Source organism: Phaeoacremonium minimum (genome assembly GCF_000392275.1).
Source record: "Phaeoacremonium minimum UCRPA7 unplaced genomic scaffold PA7_03_scaffold_481, whole genome shotgun sequence".
In the NCBI taxonomy this organism is placed as follows: Eukaryota; Fungi; Ascomycota; class Sordariomycetes; order Togniniales; family Togniniaceae; genus Phaeoacremonium; species Phaeoacremonium minimum.
The window spans coordinates 87561-111840 of record NW_006921383.1 but is presented as its reverse complement, the minus strand read 5'-3'; the positions used below and the strand labels follow the sequence as shown (position 1 = coordinate 111840).

The 24280-nt window shown below is 49.0% G+C and overlaps 4 protein-coding genes across 4 annotated transcripts; 1 reads left to right on the top strand and 3 right to left on the bottom strand.

The window, feature by feature from the left end:
- Positions 1-4868: 4868 nt before the first annotated feature.
- On the bottom strand, positions 4869-7082 carry UCRPA7_6664 (putative sda1 domain-containing protein; the record flags this gene model as incomplete). The annotated part of the gene is made up of 1 exon (XM_007919197.1): positions 4869-7082. The coding sequence occupies one exon, from the start codon at positions 7080-7082 to the stop codon at positions 4869-4871; it is 2214 nt and encodes a 737-aa protein (XP_007917388.1).
- Positions 7083-8915: 1833 nt separating this feature from the next.
- UCRPA7_6663 (putative metallo-hydrolase oxidoreductase protein) lies at positions 8916-9431 on the bottom strand (the record flags this gene model as incomplete). The annotated part of the gene is made up of 1 exon (XM_007919191.1): positions 8916-9431. One exon carries the CDS (start codon positions 9429-9431, stop codon positions 8916-8918), a length of 516 nt encoding a protein of 171 aa, XP_007917382.1.
- A 7299-nt stretch (positions 9432-16730) lies between these two features.
- UCRPA7_6662 (putative trichothecene efflux pump protein) lies at positions 16731-18246 on the bottom strand (the record flags this gene model as incomplete). Its single annotated transcript, XM_007919196.1, has 3 exons — positions 16731-16756; positions 16807-17944; positions 18007-18246. 3 exons carry the CDS (start codon positions 18244-18246, stop codon positions 16731-16733), a joined length of 1404 nt encoding a protein of 467 aa, XP_007917387.1.
- Positions 18247-22602: 4356 nt separating this feature from the next.
- Positions 22603-23064, top strand: UCRPA7_6661 (putative six-bladed beta-propeller -like protein; the record flags this gene model as incomplete). The annotated part of the gene is made up of 1 exon (XM_007919192.1): positions 22603-23064. One exon carries the CDS (start codon positions 22603-22605, stop codon positions 23062-23064), a length of 462 nt encoding a protein of 153 aa, XP_007917383.1.
- Positions 23065-24280: the final 1216 nt, after the last annotated feature.

Sequence of the window (24280 nt, the reverse complement as noted above, 5' to 3'; positions counted from 1 at the left end):
TGCTGTTATCGATGACATTTGTCAAGCCAGAGCGATTTGATGACACCCCACCGATATCAGTCAATCAGACTCCGATCTCCACAACACCCACCCCTCCACGGAGTAGTGCCAAATATGGGTCAATTTTTGAGAATGAGACACGTTCTAGGCATACTACTTACCAGATCGCTTCATCAACATCGAACTTGGATTGCTCAGCTATATTCATATTACATGTATGTGTCTCACGAGACATGACATATACGAAGGCCAAAACATCAAGTCAGAGACTTTGGGGATATCCGTTCGTTTCAGCAGCAACAACATCCTTCTCATGCCGTGCGACTTCATTGGAGTTGCTTTCAAGCTTTCAAGGTCATGATGGACCTCATGTTTTGCATTGTGTTTTCTGGCACTATATCATCACCGAAAGGAGGGCTTATCAACAGCAGCAAGGATATGGAAATTCTAGGACCGTTGCTGACGGAACTTTGAGGAGTTCATTTAGCGGACATCTGATTATCCACCTTGCTTATAAGTTATGGAGTTGACAGGTTGACTGCAACATTATGGACATGAGAGTTTGGTCTTGAAAGTATAGAACACATATCACAGATACAATAAAAATGCCACCATTTGGCAATCCTTCCTAGTAAGGATCTCCAGCACAGTATATGCTGGCTCCTTAATTTAGAAAACCGGCCTTGTGGAGTCTTAGAAAATGTAAGTTCCGCTGGTTGTCGAGTTCCGCAAACTCCCCGCAACATTCCCGTAGATTTGGCTGCATGTTGCCCGCCGAATAAGTCACTCTCCTGACCGAAGCTCTTTTCCTCTTGACTCTTCATTCGGAAAGTAATTTGAACCGAGATTAATCAATTTGTCAGCCCCAAATTCCGATCCCTGACCGTATATCTGGTCATTTGACGGCTTAAAAGTGCTCTTTAGTTAGCAAGGAACTCGGGCACGAGTAACCTGCAACAACAGAACAAGCATTGTCATTTTAAACCTCTTATTGTGATTATTTCACTCTCCCAGATTATCTCTTACTCTCTGTTTTATTTTGATACATCTTCGATTTCGCAGACGTTGAGTATCTACCGCATTAGCAGTGCCAGAAAGATGGGCCTGGCAAAAGCGACGTCCAGACCTCTCGAAGGCGAAACCGTCTTATCGGAACCCTCTAACTCGAATAGTGACGGAGTGCCAAGGACGCCAGACAAAGGCTCTAATAGCGATGAAGCAGCGACCGCGGATGGATACCCTCATGGTCTGCGATTTTACCTCCTCGCCGGTTCTTCAATCATGGGCGTTTTCTTGATTTCTTTGGACCCAGTAAGCATCTATATGTATATTCTTGAAACTATAAATTCAATAGAACTGACCCAGTGAATCGCTCAGACGATCTCAGGGACAGCGATACCCAAAATTACAGACGAATTTGGCGGCTTTTACGATGTGTCATGGTATGGCGTAGCCTACTTCATGACATTCGACGGGCTCGAAGCCGCCTGGGGCAAAGCATTCAAGTACTTCGACCTGAAGTATACATTCATTCTCGCAGTCTTCATTTTTGAGATAGGTAGTCTGGTCTGCGGTGTCGCGCCGAATTCTAAAGCATAATCGTGGGGCGCGTGATAGCTGGAATAGGGGGTGCCGGCATATCGGTTGGAGGCACAAGCATCGTGGCCTTTAGTGCCGAACCGAAGACTAGGCCCATCTTATTGGGCTTCATTGGCCTGACATATGGCCTCGCCTCTGTCCTGGGGCCGTTAGTCGGCGGTGCTTTCACAGAAAAAGTCACTTGGCGTTGGTGCTTCTATCTCAACTTGCCAATTGGCGGTGTTATGATAATAGTCATCTTCATTTTCTTCCATCTGCCAAGCGCAGCTCAGCCCCCCAAAGTAACCCTCAAGGAAAAGCTATTGCAATTGGATCCGGTCGGTATTGCACTGGCCATGGCAGCTATTATTTGCTTCATTCGCGGCCTCCAGTTTGCAGGAAGTAGCCTGCCCTGGAATAATAGCGAAGTCATCGGCCTCCATGTCGGATTTGGCGCTATCTGCATTGCGTTTTCCCTGGGCAATCTACTTGGACGACTATGCTATGCTGATTCCAAGATTGTTCAAGAAGCGGGCGTTATGGAGTGTTGCTCCCTATCAATGCTTCTACGTTGCGTCATGGTACTACTTCTCTATTACCTTCCCATTTACTTTCAAAGCATTCGCGGCGCAGATCCTATCGAGTCCGGTATCGAAAACCTACCAATGGTGATATCTGTCAGCATCTTTGCCCTGGTTGGTGGCCTATTTGTTGCTAAGACTGGCCATGCAACACCAACCATGTTCGCTGGTGCGGCAGTTGCGACAATTGGCATTGGCTTATTGTACACTCTCGACCTCGATACATCGACTGCCAAATAGATCGGCTACCAGATTGTAGTTGGCTCTGCCGTTGCCTTCTCTATACAAAACGCTCTAAATATTGCTCAGGCCAATGTAGGCCCGGAGGATATCGCCGCTGTCGTGGCTAATATGTATTGTATGTACAAAATTGCCCTGTCTTCCCGATAGGCAGCTTCAAGCTAATGAAAGCGCGAGTAGTCTTCCAGACTGTAGGAGGCGCCTTCAGTACCTCGGCAGGACGGGCGGCCTTTGTCAACCAACTGCTCGCGAAGCTTCCCTCAACCGCATCCACGATAAACCCTGCCCAGGTGATCGGCACGGGAGCTGCACAGTTGCGAGACGTCTTCACCCCGGAAGAACTTCCTGGCATTCTTCTTGCATACATGCATGGCCTTAAGGCAGTCTTTGCGATTGCAATTGCTATGGCTGGGATCGCATTCTTGAGTACGGCCTTCATCTCATAGAGCAGACTCCCTACTCATGCGCCAGCTTCAGATGATGTTGCTAAATCGGCGGCTTAGAACAACCCGAGAACCCAACGTTCGTATTCATTGGATGTAAATGTCCATAGTGTGGTCTGAAGATATTTTAGGATATAATGGGGATCATATGACATTTGAATTGGCCTGTTATTCTACACAAGATTTGGACAGGATTCTAATATAGTTCCCTTCACTGGAAACATTGGCAGCTGTGACTCTACCCTGTGGATGAGCTCACAAGTTTTCTGTGCTGTTGTTAGCTTTTAGACTCAGTCTGCAAGATTGATTTAAATAAGGATGAGGTAGTATACTTTTTGTTGCTCTTGTCGATCCAGCATTGGACCTTGTCCGTGCCTACTATGTAGGTCCAGAACAGCTTCACGAAATCATCAATTTCCTCAGCCGCATACTGAGCCATTACCAGTCCAGGCTGCAAAGATGGAACCAGAAGAGGGGGCTTTTCGTTACACATTTCAAACCACTGCACCGCAGACTCCGCTTCCCAAAGGCCACGACGTGTCGTAAACATGACGCCTCCAGCGCAGTCGGCCCATCCTTTGGTCATGATCTGGTATATATTGGCTATCGTATCGACGATAAGTTGGGTACGCCGAACACATTCTGTCAGAATCCACGACTGCCACATCTCCGAGGCAATATCATACTCTCTATCGAATTCGCTTGCAGTCCACCGAAGTGAGCCTTGGCCCAGAAATCCGACTTCTCTTGGGTATTGCCTCGCTGCCTCCCACATCTGGAGGACCCATCGCCGCAGCGTTGGAATCTGCTGCTCAGCAGATGCTCGTAGACGTACCGAGCCATCAAATAGTCGAATAAACTCATATACAAACAAGGCCTGGACACGCGCCAAGTGAGCTAGTAAGCCTTGAGCACCGCCAGCGGTAGGTGGCGGTTGAAGAGCCAGTGCGCAAGAGCGCTCTTCGGCAATCTGTAGGATGGTCTTCCTCACGGCTGGTGTCCGATGAGTATAGGCAGAAAAGGTCGTGAAGGCATCTTGCAGACATGAAAGCATGCCCTTCTCATATAATCGTCCATGAATGAAGGTACAATGGCCATTCCTGACCCAACATTGTAGCATTTCATCCACGGCGCGGACAAAAGGCTCAAGCTCAACCGATGTCTGGCAGCTAGGCTCTTGGTCTGTATGATCCATAACCCAAGTATCATCCTTAAGGAACCAAGGACACGACGAAGGGCTTGCAATCCTCCCGCGTTCAGGCACGGACACCTGAGATGAAACGTAGTTGATAGACGCTGATGTGGCGGGCATGAACGGGATCATCATATCTGATAGAGAAGCATCAAAGTCGGCAGTGTCCATGGTGCCCCAGTCCCCAAGATCCAGAACACTTCCCAAACCATTGGTATCCGAAAAGGGTTGGAGAGGAACTGTTGAGAGCCTCTCGGTTTGAGCGTCGCGTGGCGTACTACTCAAATCTCTGCGACGTCTCTTCCTGGGTTGCGGATAAGCGCAGTCCACGTCTCTATCCAAGCAGCGTTGACATTCGGGAAGCTGCTTGTCGCATCTGCGCTTGGATTCTGCGCAGGCAATGCAGGCTTTTTGGCGCGGAGTGACAGGCATCTTCCAGAGCTGTGGGAGGCTGCCAACTGTATCAAGCTCAGCTATTGGACCTCTACCTAGTCAGTCATTCGATAATGCATTGCAAGAAATCGTAAGTAATAGAGTTGGTGTAAGTGGATGTTGATGTGCATTTGTAAGCAGTTAGGGGACGTGTGGTGAGGTTTCTAGGTGGTCTGCGCTGGGAGTTTGGCACGTAAAGGGCCTGGTGATCGGCTAATGACACAACACCAGCAAACTAGAGGTTTCTCCTCAAGATGTTCATGACTCGATTCTCTTCACATCTCTGTTCCAAAGTACAACGCTTGACTTTCAAATAAACGACTTTTGGTATCTTTGATGCACTACAGATGCTCCTTTAAGCGACTTCTATATGCGATGCATGATTACACTGATACAAGATCCTTAACCCTTATTCCGTCTACGGCCACCGTTCTTACTCCTCTCAATATGTCCCTGTAACACCTTTTTGGTCTCAACAAGACTTCTCTTGTTCTTCCGTTTCGCCTTGCCAATGGTCATCAAAAAGTTCTTCTTTCGAGCCTTCTCCTTATTCGTCGTAGATTTGCCCTCGGCATCCTTCTTAGACTTTCTGATCGCTTGTGTGGACTTATGCTCCTCGCGATTCGGCTTTCCTTCTTTTGCAAGGGCCACGCGCTCCTCTTTCGTGAGCTTCCTGAGCTTAGCAGGAAGCTCAATCTGTTCAGCCGTCAACGGATCATCTGCATGCCGGGCTTGCGCCTCGTTCTGTCGCTTCGATCGATTGCCCAACGCCTTGTCTAGATTTGCTTCCATGCGGAGTTCTTGGAGCTTGGCCAAATCAGCCGGCGTGAGAATAGTAGTCTCGGCAAGCTTGGATAACCTTGCTGCCTCTTCTAGATTCTCTTTGTTCTCGTCCACCAGGTCTGGTGCTTCGGACGATCCCTGCCTTGGGCGTTTTGAGACGGGTTCGTCATCTTCAGACTCGCTGGAGACAGCGATCCAGCCACCAGAGTCGCTGCTGTCCACTGATTCGACTTCCCAGTCGCTAGAGTTGAAGCTATCATTGTCTGAGTCGTTAACATTCTCCCCCTCTTTCAGTCCCTTCTCCTCACGCTTCCTCTTTTTCTGTTCTTCTTTCCATTTAGCTAGAAGCTCAAGGCCCTCAATTCCACCAGCTTCTTGCTCGCCGAACTTGATCTGCTTCAACTCTCCACTTCGTAGGCCCATGGCTGCTTCCTTGCCGCGATCCCTCTTCTTCAGCAGATCTGCACCCACTTCACGGTAGAGGGACAGCAGACCTTTGGCCGCCATCATGACACCCTTGTCCTTGCTCTTACGATATTGTACTAGATCCTGTAGCAGTGTCTCGGTCATTGCAAGAGGTTGGCGAACGCAGATTTCTCGGATCGCGTTGAGACCTGCTGATGCAACTTCCGAAGCTGAGCCTTCGGAGACGAACTCATTGGCGATTTTCAGTACAAGGGGCTCGAGTGCATCGGGTGGAACCAGATTGTGTGTTCCCTGAGCGAGAGAGGCAAGGAAAGAAGTAACGGATTGTTGCCTCGGAGTAAGGTATTTGCTGAACCAGGAGTATAGCGAGACGACGGTGAGTTTGTGCAGACCGACAAGTCGAGTCACCAGCTGGAGGACGAGCAGCTTATTCTCCAATGCCAGCTTCGACTTGGTATTCTGGAGATGTTTCTGGAAAAGCTGCTCCGCGAATCCCTGAGGGTCGTGAAGAAGATGAAGGGCTGAGAAATTGAGCGGGTGAGGCTGGTTCTTTTTCTTCTCCGTCTTCTTCACCTTCTGCACGGCCGCTTTGTATGCCTTTTCCTTCTTTTTGCTCTTCTTGTTGATGCCCATTTGATGTCGGACCTTCTTAAGATCGATGGCTTCCTCATCACTGCTATCGTCTTCTAGCTCTTCTCGTTCTTTGTCGCCACCAAGGAAGAACCTTACACCTCCAACCACGACCTTCTCATTATCTGCTAAGGAAGCCTCTTTCATGACTTCCACGGGCTTTGCATCTACCCATATCTGACGAGTCCAAAGCTCGCGTGTTAGCTTCACAGCCCATAATGCTTTCGGCGAGGATCGGTCGGAGGTCACGAGGTTGTAGAGTACAGTTTGGATCGTGCGGTTCAAAGGGTGGTTTGTCGCTTTCGAATTCGACGTCCTGAGGTCACTCAGAATCTTCTGAAATAGAAGAGCGCGAAGACCTTTGCTAGGCGACGAGACCAGGATGGGAAAGAGCGTCGTCAAGAGATAGGTTGAGTCGATCAAGTCCTTCCGCCGCAGCAGCACCAGGCTGCCCACGATCTTCTCTCTGACGTCGGGATCGAGGATCGCATGGTGCCGGGTGAGGATCTCCTTTAGGTCGCCAGGGAAAGACTTTGTCAACTCTGGGTAGCAGTCTGCAACATGAGCGACAAAGTCCACAATGTCATGGAACGACCGTGCGACATCGTCGGTCACACTCGACGGGCTATCCAGGAAGATCTCTCGCAAGCGCTCGTACTGCCCGTACTGGCGCACAAATTCCTCCGTGTAGGACCGCGGGTCTGAACGGATTTTGAACTGGAGGCTTGCTAGATCCGCATCGAGCTTCTCGAGGGCGCCGACTCGTTTTTTCCCCATCTTGCCTGTCAATGCAGTCGGGGCGCTGTCGGTATAGAATGGAGTCTTGGAAATTTTCCTCCAGGAACAGAAAAAAATCCCAGGCCTTATCTTATCGGGTGGTTGGTGGGGTCTATCACGCTACTGTAGAGTGTGGATGGCCCACCTGTAGAAGCTAATTTCGTGCGTGGCACTGGCCTCCATTACCGACCCGCTAGGTAGACTGCTTCTAAATACCTAGGTATAACAACAACGAAGTCACCCATTTATTGAAAGGCATTCTTTAAATAAAACCTTGTATTATGGAAATAGTCCATAGAATGAGCGGAGAGTATACTCCTACAATAGTCCCACACGTTAATGATACTTCATAAACTTGAGTACCGGCGCACAATTCGCTTGCTAAACATTGAATAAGATCTAGGGAAAGCTCATTGCCATTGCCAGCCGTACTTTTCATGAGCATCTTGAATAAATTTAATTCCAGCATTAAACGCTTCATCCTTCAGCTTAGGTGAGACTATGACATCCGGTACTATATATGAAGACGTATGTGATCAGTCAACAGAATCATCCCTCACATTGCAATGACACTGACCTTGAAGGTATCCATGGAAGGCTTTCTCATTGTACAATGTCTCGACACGTCTACCAGCATACTTAGAATCCCTCTCAATCTCAGACCGTAGCCTTTCTGCGAAGGTGAGTTGCTCATGGACCAGAATGTCGATTCCAGGGACCACAAGCAGGATATTTTCTGGAAGATCCTCGAGCTTCGCGAGATATGGACTCATACGAGGGTTGTTGAACTCCCGCTCTCGTACGGGACCAGGGTAAGAGTCATATAACGGCAGCAGGAACTGCGCCGGGTCTCTTTTCGGGAAGTTTGGTGGTCGTGGCTTTTCCTGAGGACTAAGTTGTAAATTGATGGATGCATAAAACGTCACGCTGGCTTTGATAACCCCTGGGACTGAAGCGGCCGCTGCAAGTGCTAGATTACCGCCAGCGCTGTCGCCGCTGACAGTGATAAGATCTGGGTTTGCTCCATACTTTTCAGAACCATGCCGTCTCAAATGGGCGAGCACGGCGTCAATATCGTCGTGAGCGGCGGGAAACGGGTTTGCTGGAGCATAGCGATATTCGGTGGAGACTACGACGGCCCCAGTCTCCTGTGCGATGCGAGCACACCAGCCGGCATTGTTCTCAGGAAGACCCCCCAGGAAAGCGCCGCCGTGGATGTTCAGATGAAGAGGTCGGAGCTTGCCACTACGATCGTGTCCAGCTTTGTTGAAAATCAAAGTACGTACGGCCCGACCGGGTGCGATAGGTAGATATTCAACCGTGAAAGGGCGCGAGAAGAGGTAAGGAAAGGCGCCGATCGAGTTAACAATGAAGGCGAGAGGCTGAAAAAGGAGGAGCCGCCAGCGATATGTAAATGGGAGATTGCGAGTGAAAACGGCATCGATGGCTGGACGAAACCAGCTGTGCAGCGTCCTGGCGATTGTGAGCATCATCTTGGACAGTTTATCTTATTTCACATTATTAAGTCTCGGATCTGCTAGTGATAAATTTTGATGTTGAAGCTCTTCGCCGCCGCCCATCGTTGGTGTCAGCGGGCTAATTTTGAGCCGTCTTGGCCTGACTTGACTGTACGTGCCTCACGAACTGAAGAGTGGCTCGGTGGTATCGTCAATTTGAACCGGAACTCAAGCAGCGCAGAGAAACCAATTCGCCAAGCTTGATATGTAAAGCCTCACTCTGTAGCCATTGCTCGTTAAGATCTTACTGTACAGATGACATCATCCCCTTCCCAGGCATAATTGTACAAAGTGCATCCCTATATGGATGTCGACTTCAGTCCTTCGATTTCTGTGATCCCTTCCCACTCCAAAACTTGCTGTCCACCTTGTCATCTGATGCCGGCGCCGCACGGTCGTGTTTCGCCTCGAAATCTCGGTTGTGCTCGTCAACCTCTTCTTGCTGCTCCTTTGTGAGCTTCTCTCCACCCTGGGGAATGCTCGCATTGGTGATCTTTGGTTGCGGGGGCGCGTTCTTGGAGCTTTCCAGAGGCTCGCCACCGCCAGTAGCGCCCTTGGCTCCGCCGTGAGCGAGTTGGTCGGGCACATCCGCCACGGGTACAGCATCACCCTGGGAGCTGGAGGCGGATGCGGACTCGGCGGCGTCTTTGGAGCGTGAGCCTCCCGAATCGGCGCTTGCCTCCTCTGCTTCTTTCGGAGCGGAGCTTGCTTGGGCTGCTGCTGTGGGATAGTAGTTTCGGCGTACTTGGTATGCTATGGGTAACGACCGCGTAATTGTCACTGGCGAGGCGCGAATGTGAGCTGCCCGTAGGCGGATGCTTAGACGTTGCATGTCGTGAGAGCAGCTAGGATGTCGGACTGGCTCGGTAGTAGTTTCGCAGGCTTCGTTGAGAACGTTGTGCTTAGGGGGTATGGGAGGAGCAGTCAAAGACTCGTGGACAACTGAGAGAAGCAAATGGTGATGTGTATAAGGCACAAAGTAGAAATTCTAACACGACCATATGCCTTTCAATTACATACGCAGATACTTACGGTACTTGCCTACCCAAGAATGGGTATGCTATTGGTCATGAATGATGATATCATTCATTGGGAGCGAGCGTGGGGATGGATGGCAGCGTTCGGCCGGGGAAGACAAGCATGCCAATAACCCAATGACGCAATGTCAGTTGGCGGCGTCCCGCCTTCCTCCCAGGGTGATTGCCGTGATTGACGAGTAACTTAACTTGACTAACAGTTTGATGGTGCTTCCCTGAGGCTTTGAAGAGCCGCAACGGTGATGAACGACAAACAAGCATCCCCATCTACGATGTTATCCAGGGCCAAGAACCAGAGTTACGGACATTTGCAAAAACTCACGGCAATGCGAGGCCGATATTATCTTTCGCTGATTCGAGCTCCATCCCCGATACCCGCTGTTCTTGCCCAAACAGGGCTGCCATAGCGCGGGGCAGGGCAAGCGCTGCGCCTCACTTTGGGCCTCAGGATGCACTCCCAGGCTCAGCCAGGGCGTGACCTGGCGGGGAATATCCGCTGTCATTGCTGTCATCACACGGCTCGAGGTCCCTACTATGCAGTAAACAACGGAACGGGCCTTCCAAGGACCTCTTAGTCATCCACCGAGTAAGACGACCTCGTGGCCAAGAGCGCCCGCAACGGCCTCCAGGCTGAACATGGTTCCAATACCAGTGGGCAGCGCCTATAGCGGCTACATGGCAGAAGGAAAAACAACACGAGCATGATAAAACACACTCGAAAGCCAATACGAGCAAGCATCCTTGCTTCTGTCTGCTTCCCAGTGCCTTTTTTCCATATGGCGCCTGCTCGAATGAGTGATGATAGGGTAGCCATTAGGTGGTCTGGTGTCGAGACATTGCTGCCTGTAGCCTGCGGTTCGCGATGCACGATGACAGAGCTTCTCATACCTAGGCTCGCTAGGTAGAGGTTTCTCTCAGTACAGCCCTGGAATGGAGGCCTTACTTTAGGCCCCTTCCAGTGGGTGGTGCGGTGCATATGCAAGCAATTTTCCACTTGACGGCTCTGGGCATTGCCTTTATTACACTTGCTCCTCTGTTAACGTTGGACTAAGACTTCGGTCTTACCTCTGATGGGCGATTTTCCAGTCCGTACCGAGACAATGCCTATATTCTTTGGCAATGCTCGTTCCATTGAGAGGAATATCTAGATCTCATGAAAGTTCTCATGTTGACTGACGATCGATCAAGATACTATCGTCTGAGAGGGAGGGAGGCTTGGGCCCTCCCTGAACCGGTGGCTTGGACCCTCATCCTACTGCATAGTGAATCTGAAGAGTCTCGAATCCTTGGAATTGCCAGATCGAGTATCTCTCAAGCCACACCTGCAGCCATGTATTGCGATAACAAGATGCTAGTTTCAGAAGCTAGGGCCCAGCTGGCCCAAATGCACCCCACCACTGCTCCTTTCGAGGTTCAGCTCCGAGGATCCTTCCTTCACAGGTCGGTCGCCAGTGTCGCGCACCACACACCACACACCACACACCACACACCATGGCAATCCGCTGCAGTCCGTAGCCTCGCGCATGCGCTCTTCATTCAAGAAGCGCCTGCGCCCCCTTCCCCCAGAAACATGGAACTCTTCTCATCTCAGTGCCCGCGCGCTCAATCGAGCCCTCACTTTGTCTTTTCGTCTGAACATCTCCATCAGTTAAAGGGACTGGGTTAGCAGGGCTGTCCTGGTGGACCTGTCCCATTCTCAGCTACTGCTGTCCCGACCGCACGCCCACGCCCACGCCCACATCCAGAGCCTTGTCAGCAAAATGGCGACTCCGGCCTCCAACAAGTCTGGAGATCAAGGTGCCAGAATTGGCCGGCCTCCGCAATGGACCGACGAACGGTCTAGAAAACTAGCGAGATTGTATATCTACACTATGCTCCCACTAGAGAAGATCATCAAGGTCTTGTTCGGCGAAGAAGATGCTGTGAAGTACGTGGAATGTCAGGGTCTTTGCACCTGCGATGAAATTGCTGACTCCCGCGAAGGAAAAACTCGGCCCAGAAGACCCTCCATAAGATGCTGGGCAATGATCCACGACGTCTCCGACCCGACTCACGCACCGAAATGCAGAAACGCTTTAGCTGGCTACATAAATCGTCCAGTAGGCGCCGGCGCCGGCCGAGCGGGCAGGATACGGAGCCCTCATCTGCAGTGCCTCCTGACGATGATTACAACATGTCAAGTGCCACTCCGAGCGTCCATGAATCCCATCCCTCGAGCGAAGCCGACAGTCTCGGTGGCCATAATATCGAAACGCTTAACATCACTTCACCTCAGACAGCTCAACCTGAGGCGCCGTCGCGCCCTGAGGATCCCTTTCTATTTCATCCAAATCCTGGGCTCGATAATATGAACGGATACCCCTTTACTTTTGGAAACGATCTTCCTGCGCCACCGAAACCGTTCGCCAGAGACAGTCGTGTTTTCACATCTTCGACAGACATGAGCACAGAGAGCAGCCGCCTGATACGAAATCGCCTCTCAGGTGTATCAGCATCATACATGAAACAAGTCACAGCGCTTGTCAAGAAGCTTACCGTCCGGAGCTCTTCTGACTTGGCAGATCCTATCCCGTTCGGAAACCGCAAGTTTTCTGGCAATTTTCATCCTCGTGGCTCGCATGCTGCTGGCACAATGCCCGAGGCTGCTTTCGCCCTGCCTGGCGATTTTCTCATCGCTAGCCAATATCAACGCATCTGCCGCTGCCAGAGACACCTCCGTGATTCTTCCGTGCTCTGTTGGTGCGCAATTGCAGATGAGGCTGAAGGCTTCTCTTCGGTAAATGCAGGCGAGCTTCTTGCCAAAGACATGACGGAGATGGATCTTTGTGCTCAGGACTGCTTCGGCAATACTCGGCTACATCTCCTTGCAGCCTGTGATCACACTCCAGAACGGCTCCTTAGTATCGTTCCGAGATGCTCTGATCCATTTGTGGTAAATACCGCAAACCAGACCTTCCTTCAAGTGCTTTCGCCAGCATGGTTTGTGGGCCTGCAGAATCACATTGCCCCACTTCGAGTTCTCCTCCGTTCTCAGAAGGGTAGGCTTGTTGATGTCGTGAAAATTCGAGATCCATATGGCAGCACGTTCCTGCATCGATTGCATGATCACGTAAAAGATGAAAGCATCTTCCACACCGTTCTACAGGAAGCGGGACTAGACTTCCAGCTCCCACGAGATGCTTTTGATAACAAAGCCCACATTCTGGAGAACGATCACTCCTTACCTCCACGGCGCGCCGGCACTTTCGCCCTATCACCCCTCATCGAGGACAATCCCGAGGGAGACCAATTCGCGAGACATCACGAACAACTTTTGAGGATTGTGACCAGTGCTGTCGATGATCCTAGCATTGAAGATGACAAAGGCAGGAATGCCCTTCATTGCATCGCGGAAGCAATCCTTAACGTGGAGGATTTAGTCAATGGCCAGGCTTCCCGCCGCGGTAGCAAGCGCAAACACGGCAAAGATGAAGCTGAATCGGTGACGGCCAAACGTCTTGAAACAGTGGAGAGATTGATTGCATCGGGTGTGGATGTGAATCATTATGATAGAGATGGCAACACAGTTCTCATCGCATTCATCAATCATTTGGATGACGACAAAGACAAGGGCCTTGATAAGATCTTCAATGCTCTGCTGAACGCAGGTGCAAGTATTAATGCCCGAAACCAACACGGAGAAACAGCTCTTCTTGTCTCGGCGAGACTTGGACGGAAGACCGCCCTTACTAAATTGCTTGAAAGAGGGGCGAATGTGCACGTACGGGATGCGGACGGACGCGGCATTATCGATCTCATTGACCATCATCTCATCAGTGCTAAGAACAACCTCGCTCAATATGGCAGGCTTGAAGCATGCATGAGCCTGCTGAGTGGGAAAAGAAGTGACGAATTCGGATTCGGGATCGTCCCACATCCAAGCCTCCTAGATGAGTGGTGCTTGCCGCATGCAAAGCCCAAACAAAACGGAAATATTTGAATGGTTCGAATGAGATAATGGTAAATTGATACCCGGGGTACGCAAAGTGTCATGATCAGCTATGGATACCCTATTCTTACACAGATTTGCTGTTTTTATTTTGGCGTTGCAGTGGCGTGTACGGGATTCTGCTGCGAAGGAACGTGGCCTTAACAAAAGTCAGACCAACTCGGGCGACGGCGTTTTGGAGATAATAATAACTGGATTAGGCGGACAAGATCCGCTGTATATATGAACAACAGACATATTGTTATCACGACTCTACGGTTCTTCCCATCCACTGAAAAATAGAACAATTATTAATGAGTGAAATGCTGAAAGGTGGTATGGAGGCGGGGCTAGGAATCACTGTCAGTGCACCCAGAGTTCCACCAACGAGCCGGTGGACCGGCCCGCCTCGGGAGCTAAGCAGAGCACCGAGCGCTGACTCCACTACATATTACGGCATGCGACACTTTGAGCCAACCCTGCAGCTTGATGAATCGGCATCATGTAGAAGCACTTGATTGATGGTCGCCATTGGAAAACAGTGACGGAGGGGAGTGAACAAATAGGGTATAGAGGTATTTCATCGGCCAGGATATCGGTCGATGTTGAAGCCGACGCTGAAACCTGATAAGAGCGGATGGGAAGTTTTGGTAGGCAATGTCCGTACAAGACCTATGTGAATTTTAGTTGCAAGATCGATCTCCGGGTGAAGAAAAAAGAAAAGAAACCTGCATCTCTTGCATGGTCTTTGCGTTAGCTGCCGAGGACCTAGAAGGTCTTTGGTCAAATGCACGGCAATTATTGGAGCAATGACCTGTAGCAGAACCCTGCGCGGCACTTGCCAGGGTAACCAGCTGTTGGAAGACCCATCGAGAAAGTGCCGATGATACATGCTGGATTATCCAGCATAACATGGCACTTACATCAAGAGAAACGTATTGAGATGGTACATACTGTAGGTGGGTTTATAAGCTCAGTCACTTGAGCGTCGAGGACAGTCAGATTCAAAGAATGTGGTTGGAAGCTTTGGCGCAACCGACGCTATGGTCGGCCGCTTGAAGAGCAAATGACAAGCTCTTGCGCTTTTGCTTTGTAAAAGGCGACTCGTTCAGCCGATGTGGTGCTAGGAGGAAGACTGTGTAGACGACCGTAGACAGTCCCGTCGTCTAAACACGGCTGCACGAGGTATCCGTGCAATTGAACGCCCAGTTCTCCGTCAGAACTTCGAGAAGAAGTGGCACCCGAGATTGTTGAAGAAACGGTAGATGGTTTCGAGGCGTGAGTGATCGTTTTCGTGGACTGTGGAGACATTTGACAAGCGCACTGCATGAAGTTAGTTTTTCTGCCATGTGGTAAAGGGACCGGGAAGCATTCCGTATGCAATGCAACAGGGTACACTTACAAAAGCCGGCACGGATGATGCAAGGTTGCTTGGATCGATCAACAACAGAAAAATCTGTCTTCTTCACGTGTATCTAGCTTTTTAATACCCAAGTATATTAATGAATGAAACGAAGATATGGATGTTGGAACGCGCGAAGATGCGAATGATTGTAATCATTGGAATTTATTCAACCAAGAAACTCCCACAAATGAAGCGGGAATCGTGAGTTATATACATATGGACAAGTCCCGATAAGAAGTGCTGCAGAAAGACACGTTGAACTGGCTCCAGAGATGAAATGGCCATTCGCTATTAGGCATCCTCGAGGAGGCTGTGAGGTAGCAGACATATCCTACTGCGTTGCGGTAAAGCGGTGTGTTCTCGAAGATGTGAAGTGCACCAAGACGCAAGAACAAAGGGAAGGGGGTCGACCAAGTGAGAGATTTCCATCGGATACGGACGTCATTGGTCTAGATCTTGATAGCCTTTGACTTGAGAGTGTTGTTTAAGAACATGCCAATTCAGAAATACACAGATCCTGACTTTTAGGGCTGAATATCCCGCAGACCATTGCGGCTCATGATGGCGCATGGTACTTCGCAGTCTCCGCAGTCGTGGTTTCCCTGATGTATCTAATGGAGATCGTTGATGACGGGATGCAAGTTGACCGATTTGGCGAGACACATCACCTTCCTAGAACATGTGCTGTTTTGTTGGCATAAAGCGGTCAGCCTCTGTGCTCTACCTAGACCAGAAACGTCTTTAGCGAGACACACTCAAGTGTCCACCGCCACTTCGAAACGCCCGGAACCGGAGACCTAAAGGTTGCCTCATCTTGCGAGTCTAAGTCTGAGTCGCGGGAAGAAGCCGAAAATAACGATGAAGATCAGCGCTATGTATGTCCGTCCACGAACAGACGTTATATAACCACTGCCTGAATGGTGCCTACGACCCATTGTGCTTGCTCACACTCCATTCGACAAGCCTTTAGATCAAAAACTCTTGTCAAGAGGATCTTCAAATCTGGCTAAGCTGCTTCATCACTGCACTTATGTGAGGTGTAAAACATGTAATTTGCGGTTACAGCCTTCAATGTGCTTACCTCTAGACCTGTGTGACTTGCACATTAGATCTTGCATACAGCCCAACTGAAGTAACATTCCTTCTTCATTTCGTCTAGCCTTGAATTGAGGGTGTCGTCACCCCAAGAGGTTTCGTGAACGACGAATATGGCGGACAATGGTGACGAATTCCTTCATTCTCAAGAACTCCGCTTATCCATAGTGGTTTCATGCCAGCCAGCTTTCCACCAGGACAGGCATTCTCCAGATCACTTCGATGTTTTAAATGATATAAAATGGTTGAATACTTCAGTTATATCGAGAATTACAACCTATTCAACAGCCGTGCATGATGATTTGTTACAAATCCAAAAGCCACAGTTACTCTCCCGCAATGTGTTTCTCATCTCTTCCCTTATGCAAAGTGGCAGCCACCCTGCCAGTCAGGAGCCTGTCAACATTTGGAAGCAGCAGTGCTGCAATGATTGCCACTCCTGAAAATGCTATAGTTGACAAAAACACTGTTCGGTATGCGGCAGCGTTTGCTTCTTGATATGCTCTTGTCCCTATCGCCAGAATTTCCGGCGTAATTCCTGGAATAGCTTCAAAGGCGGAGGATCCAACCGAGAATGCTGCAATGAACTGCTCCACGCTGGATGAAGGAAGCCCTGCTTGAATGACTTTAGGCGGGACCATCGATGCTATAGTCTGTGCAAGTCGATTTGTTAGGATGGCAGTATAGATAGTCGAGGCGATACTGCAAATGAAAAATCGAATCGAGCCAGCAACACCGCTCGCGCTGCCAAGATGCTCTTGCTCGGATGCCGATAGGGTAACAATAGTGATGGCAAGGCCCTCAGTCCATCCGATGGAGAAAACGCCGATAGACACTAGAGCACTAGCCCGCGCCCGAGTATCCGGAGTGCAAGTTGCGACAGATCCGAAGCAGACCGCACCAATGATGATACCGACCACGCACTGCCATTTGAGATACCCAATCGACTTGCCCAAGAATCCACCTACAATTTGTCCCATGATAATAAACAATCCGACAAATGCTGATAGCCAAGCCCCGTACATAGGATCATCTGTTTTGCCATACATAACTGAAACCATGCTAGGCCAGACAATGGCGAATGCATAATAGACAGAGGCACCAAGACCTGAAAGAATGACTGAGGCATCCCAGCCACGGTTGCGGAAATATCGCATAGGAACGAGAGGCTCCTTAAGGTTGACAAAGCACTCCCACAGTACAAAGAGCACCAGGCCAACAAATCCAGCGACAATCGTGGCGATGACATGAGCAGATTTCCATGCATAGACTGATCCTCCCCAATTCAAGCCCATAATGAGGATCAGAAGACCGCCAGTATATAGCAGCGTTCCGATGTAGTCAAAGTCCTTGATGTATCGCATAAGGCTTGCGTTGTTGCCATGCTTCATTCGGAATGTAGGAGGGTGATAAAAGAAAAACCAGCATAAGAAACTGGCACCGTTGATTCCAATCAGGATATAGTAGCAGCCTCTCCAGCCTACGTTGGGACTGTGTAGAAGGAGGGCATGAGCAACGGGCGGAGCGACACCCGAGCCTGGAATTGTAAAGATGTAGCAGAATGCATTGCCAGCGAGTCTGTACTTCATCGGCACCAATTCGCCCATCACGTAGTAATATGACAATTGAGTGGCAGCGGCAATGCCTATAATCGTTGTACCCGCAATCAACATCGGGACATTTGTCGCAACAGCACAGATGATGCTACCGATGACTCCAAGAGCAGCTCCGCCAACAAAAATCCAGCGTCGTCCGAATATGTCTGTTACTCGACCAATGATTGTGAGAGTGACGGCACTCGTCAGGGTATATGCTAGTGCAACCCATACAATATTCGGATCCTATGGCAGATGTTAGCGAGGGTCATTTGAGGACGTTGTAATTGGATGAACAAGTGACATACAGGACCGATATCAGCGTTGATGATGGATAAGATTGGAGCTGCATATGCAAAACCAGCGACACCTGCCATTAAGCCAAGCCCAATACCTGTCATAGATCCAATAAAGAACCGACTCCGGAAGTAACCTGGTGGAAGGGCATGTTCGTCGACCTCAAAATGAGCGCTGGCAGAGTCGTCGGCAGAGTCAGCATGCTCCGCACCTGTCTTCTCCAGGATACCATGGTCTTTAGTTGCATCCATATTGTGCGTCGCTAATCAACTAGCACTTGGTCTTCAAAAGTAAATACTCTGATGCCTATCAGAATAAGGAAAGATTACCACCTCTCCGAAGTTGAACCAAGAGTCCCCGACGCATCTTCAAGCGAGACCTGCCATCTTATTGTAACCATGCGCGTGAAGTTTTCCAACATGATGCTTGCACTAGGTTTCGCTTTGAACATTGATCTAGAATATTAGAGTGGTGGCGGGAGATGTTTTCCGAGAGCGGTGGAGCTTTTAAGAACGCGGGGACCCCATGGGGACGCGCTGGCGGTAATAGCTACTCTCTGCGAGCTAAAATGGCTATCGCTAGTGGTCAAGTACTGGGCTGGATGAGGCACTCGTTGAATTGCTAACCATTACTTCGTATGACACAGTCATGGAATTTCGGCTTAGTCTGGACTGCCCCAGAAGGCGGCTTGGGCACGAGAGGTCTGGACCATTCTGGCCTATCATTCCGTTTTGACAGCCAGTCAGTCAAGAGAAGAACATGGGAACGAAGTGGGTGCTTGACTTTCTTGGCTGGTATTTTTGTCTTTTGTCTTTGCTATTAGGTCTGGGTAATAAGACCCGTTGAGGCTCCTAAGTGCTCCATTTGGCCGAGGACTGGTGAATGTCTTGTGCGAGCGCCACAAGGAGTCATCAGACGCCTCTCCGCTTGAGTAACACGACACCGATGAATCATCAGATGTCCCTTTCCATACGAATCCGGGCTGCTGGGTCCACTGACAACCCGGGAGGATGGAACCACTGATGATTGGAAGGGTGTCCCAGTGGTGTGCCGCAGAGTTGGTTTTTGTCAGCTTAAGCGAGCAAAAAGCTTGCAATCCTGCTGATTCGTTAACTTGTAGGTTAGGCTAATTATTTAGACCAGTCCTAATCTTGGTCTATAATACAATTCTCTACTGTCATTACTACTGCCAGGGGCTCAGGATTCAGGACGTGCGACACGTTGACTTGTTCCTCAGAGCGAAACGAACGTACTTTACGGTGGCTGAGGGATGATATCTATGTCAAGCGCACGCACCAAGGGCTGACATCTTTACCACTTTTCCGAACTCTCCTCGGACTATCTTGATATTCCTTAGATCAACTAGTAATCTCACTTTGGGCGTCTTGAAGGCTTCATTTGGTGCACCTGGATCTTGAACCGCTGATCATCGTACTCTAGGCTGTCAGCAGCTGGGACTGCTGCAATGTCCTGAAAAGTACCGCGCTGTGATAAAAAGTATCATGGGAAATTTAATCTCTATTATTGCCATGGCATATGGCCCCACATTTGACGCCTTACTGGATTATCGAGAAGTTGACTATTTCTATCACTGTCTGAAATTAATCGGCCAGAAGTCCAAATCTTAATGTGACCAACTTACTCTATATAAATGATGGCACATTTCTAGGATTGGTAGCGAGATAGATATCTCCGGTGAGTGTTTGTAAATCCGGCTTCCGCCGAGCGAGCTTACTTCATCAATCAAAAGGTGTTCTCTGTGTTTTCAGTCAAATAATTACGGCTCATCAGCGCTGCAACTCCACGGAGGTGAATTGGATAATCCAACACCGGAGAGTACAGAAGATTGCGAGGTCGTCCAATGAAGAACCGATGTTCTTTTGCAGTATTATTAATGCTATACGAGACAAGATGAGAAATCGTGAGGTCTTCGAGAACTGTCGTGAAAATATTGGCCCTACACGCAACAAATGTATAAATTGAAGCCTGGGTCGCTTGATAATGGCAATTATGTATCAAACTACGCGATTTGGAGAGCGAAGTTCATCATGTCAACTTTCAATGCAGCCAAGCTTTTCTCGGTCCAAGACATGGTGTTCGTCGTTACTGGCGGTGGATCAGGCTTAGGCAAATGGATGGCAGAAGCACTAGATGCGAACGGAGCAGCAAAAGTGTTCATTCTTGGTCGGCGTTTGGAATTACTGCGAGATGTCGCATCAAATGCAGTAAGTGCATTTGATTTATCTATTTGACACGTCGAGAGGCATACGCGATAGCGCATCCTGCTTAGGATTGCTAAACATTGATAGGTGAACAGAAGCATTGTTCCGATTCAGTGTGATATTACTTCCATGGATTCGCTAGCTTCAGCTGTCGCCGAGGTTGAAGCTCAATCGCCTTTTGTCAACGCTGTGATAGCCAACGCCGGTCTCTTGGGCCATGTGACAACGCTTCCATCCGTATCTGGGAAAGAATCGATTGATGAAGTTTACGATCAACTCTGGAATTTGGAGAGATCTGACAGTATGGCGGTGGTAGATATGAACCTCGTCAGTGTCTACTACTCTCTGATTGCCTTTCTGCGTCTCCTTGACGCTGGCAACACCCAAGCTTCAAGTCCCGGAAAGCTAGATCATATTCAGAGCCAATTCTTGATCATAAGCAGCGAAGCAGCAATTACCCGGCGCCCAGCTCCCAACTATCTTTATGCTAGCTCCAAAGCTGGGTTACTTCACCTAACAAAGAATCTTAGTACAGGCTTCGCGCCGTATGGCATTCGAGCGAACTGTATCGTGCCAGGTCTCTTCATCACTGAGATGACAAATGCTTGGTTTGATGAGACAACGAGAAGTCCTGGCAGCATGCCAAAGGAGATATTTCCTGCTACGAGAAGCGGGTCTCCAGAGGTCAGTCTTGCAACAAAGGGCATCCGTGTCTTTGGAAGCTAACATGACAGGACGAACTAGGATATTGGCGGTACCGTACTATATCTGTGTTCAAAAGCTGGATCATATGTGAATAGTACTGTAGTTGTTCTTGACGGTGGTCAGGCCGCAGTCAAGCCAGGCACATATTGAGAAATAGAATGTACGTTAGTAGTCGAGAACTGACTAATAGTGCGGGTAATAGAGTACTCGTGCTACTAGCACATTGGTAGAAAATCTGAAATCCATCATAAGGCAACGAATGGAAATTACAATGCTTCCTTCAACTCTTGGGAGGAAGGGAAAGCTGCTTTGTGAGAATTGTGCATTTGTGTTGTGCTTGAGTTCATTAAGTGTACAATTCAGCGAAGGCGCTAATCTACCTCAGGTAATTTGTTCGGTGGCTAGCATATTTACTCCGCATTAGGTAGAAACGCCATACCTCAGTAGGTAGCACTGATTGGTCACTTCGTCATTACTCAGCGGGGTGCTGGTACACACTGAGTTCGTGCGGAATTTACTGTTCTTGGACGGATTTAAACCCTTTTTGCAGGCGATATTTGCGCAATATTCACGAGCCATAAGCACCTTCGGCGATAGATGATGCAAATAACCTTGTTAAACAAGCGCGTGAAAATTCACTTAATGTACTCTAGTCTACGGCGCGCTGCTGCTACTGCTAGGTTGTCGCACCCTAATTGCTGGTTCCCGCAGTGGTGACACCGCGTTCCCTTCTTTGCCATTGGACACAGGTTACACAGGTTATTTGATCAATGGGACATGGCATAGCTTAGAAGCGTGCTGAGCCTCTTACTAATTCCCGGCAGCGCACCATAGCTGCGGACGTTTGCAATTTGTTGAACGCTTAACGCCGAGCAACTTGTGCGTTGCCAACAACATGAACAATGCATCTGCTCGTATAGCATTTGTAAAATCCATGAACATAGTGAAAATGCTTGAAGCTAATGCGAATGATTGAGTAAGCCTCCGTTCTCAGTCTCCAATATATAAAGTTGCTCATGGTCACAATCAAGGGTGGTTATGCCTCATTGTCCACCGACACTTAACGATTCTCAAGAACTGGGAAACATGCACTTCCAAGGCAGAATTATCTCCTCTATGAGCTATGTCCTGAGCTTTCTTGGGCTTTTGGTTCCCTTGACTGCGGCATCTCCAGTACCCGAACGACAGAAAGCTGTGACCTTACCACTTCCACATCATCTGGTAACGCAATTTCCAAACGGCACATGGGTGGAGAACATCGCTGTCCGTGGGAACGGCGACCTTCTAGTTACTATTTTGAGCCCATCTGCCTCTCTTTATTCCATCTCAAATCCAACAAGTTCGACACCAAGGATAGCTCTTATCCACACTTTCGACAGCATTAATGGCCTCCTGGGACTGACCGAAGTGAAGCATGACCAGTTCGTCGTTGTGGGGGGTACTTCATCTCAAGTTGGAGTTCCTGTCGCTGGCACTTTCTCAGCATGGAGCGTCAACTTTCAGCATGGCAAGCCGGTCATCCAATTGATTACCGCCATACCCGAGGCAACTTTCCCTAACGGCGTGGATGTCTTCTCAGAATGTCAAGACGTCGTTCTGATCTCAGATTCAACTGAGGGTCTTGTCTGGCGTTTGAATACCAGAACCGGCAAATATGACATCTCCGCTAAAGTACCAGAAATGGCTATTCCGGCTAACTCTGCCCTACAAATCGGCATCAACGGAATCAAGGTCTTCCACGGGTATCTATACTGGGCGAATAGCTTTGAGGCTACCATTTACCGACTGAAACTCGATGCTAAGGGGTATGCTGCCAAAGGCGCAAAGGTGGAGCCTGTGGCTGTTGTGGACGCAGCTTTCATAGATGACTTCACCATCGATTCAACTGGTGTAATTTGGGCGGCGACCAATTTGGACAATCGTGTGTTGGCAATCAAACCGTTTGGAGAGAATGTAGTTGTCGAAGGTTCTCTGACCGAACTCACAGTAGCTGGAGACACAGCTGCAGCATTTGGTCGCCTGAAGGCCGATAAAAAGGTCCTGTACGTTTCGACAAGCGGGGCCGAGGGAGCTCCAGTCAATGGCACTATAACAGAGGGAGGGAAGGTTGTTGCTATTGACACAAGTGGTTTCAAGCTCTGAGAGTTGAAAATCCATCACACCACATCTTGATCTAGAAAATACAGAGGGGTAGAATGGCAAATGGGTATTCGAGCAATGCTACTTATATTAGACACCGCTTCACTAATAATTGTTATTCTTCAAATAATATGACCGTTGCGAATCTATTCTGATGACTTCAGCTTTGTTTATAAGTTCTCATCGAGGCTAGAACTTATGAACTAGCAGTTCTGCAGCTGTAGCGGACACGTGCTTATCGTTGCTCGCGAATGGCTGATTATGCAGGCTTTGTCTACATCGATTCCTTTGCTTGTTGTAAGAATAATTTTAACATGACGTTGAAGGTATCAGGATCTTGCAGAGGGCTGTAAAGAACGTCAATGAATTCTATATCAACCGCAGAGATCACACATACCCAAAATGGCTAACCCGAGGTAGAATGATTAGTCCGGAATTGGGAATCTATAGTAATGAGTGGAAAGGTCCAAATCTAGAAATTTGTTTACATACCATATCACTGATGAGACGTGGTATATGTCTTTTAATCGCTTCTTCACGATCCCCAGATGATATCCATACTAGAGGCCAGTCGTTATTTGAATAAGGGGTTGGAATGGCAGAGAATGATTCTCTGGTCCAATGGGGATGAGTTGATTGGAGATCAGCAATCCGTTCTGAGAGCTGTCCGTAGTTCGGCGACGGATTGATTTCATTATACTCCGACTCATATCGTGATCCAACTTCTGGGAAAGTCAAAGAGTTTGCTGCGCTCATAATGTCAAATTGGTCAGGATTTGAATTTGCTCCAAAACAAAATAGACGATCGACCCTGGAAGGGTAGTTCATTGCCATTTCGAGAGAGCTGTTTGCCCCATCAGACCAGCCAACGAGGCTGACCCTGGGAATATGGAGAAGATCCATGAGTGCCAAAAGGTCATCGGCCATTATCTTATAAGTTAAGGGCGTGGTGATGTCGTCGGTCGATCGACCGTGACCCCTGGTATCTACCACAAGACTCGTGTAAGGAAGATTTATCATGAACTCGATTTGCCGACCCCACCACCTTGAACTGATATGCCCTCCATGCAGAAACACCACTGGTGGATGTGATGACTTTCCTAGAGAGATGCCATACTCTGCGTACCACAGACAAATGTTGTTGATCCATACCCCTTCTGCGTGATTCCATTGTGGTAGCTTAGGTGTCGGAGGAACCCTCTCCCATGGCCCCGAAAAG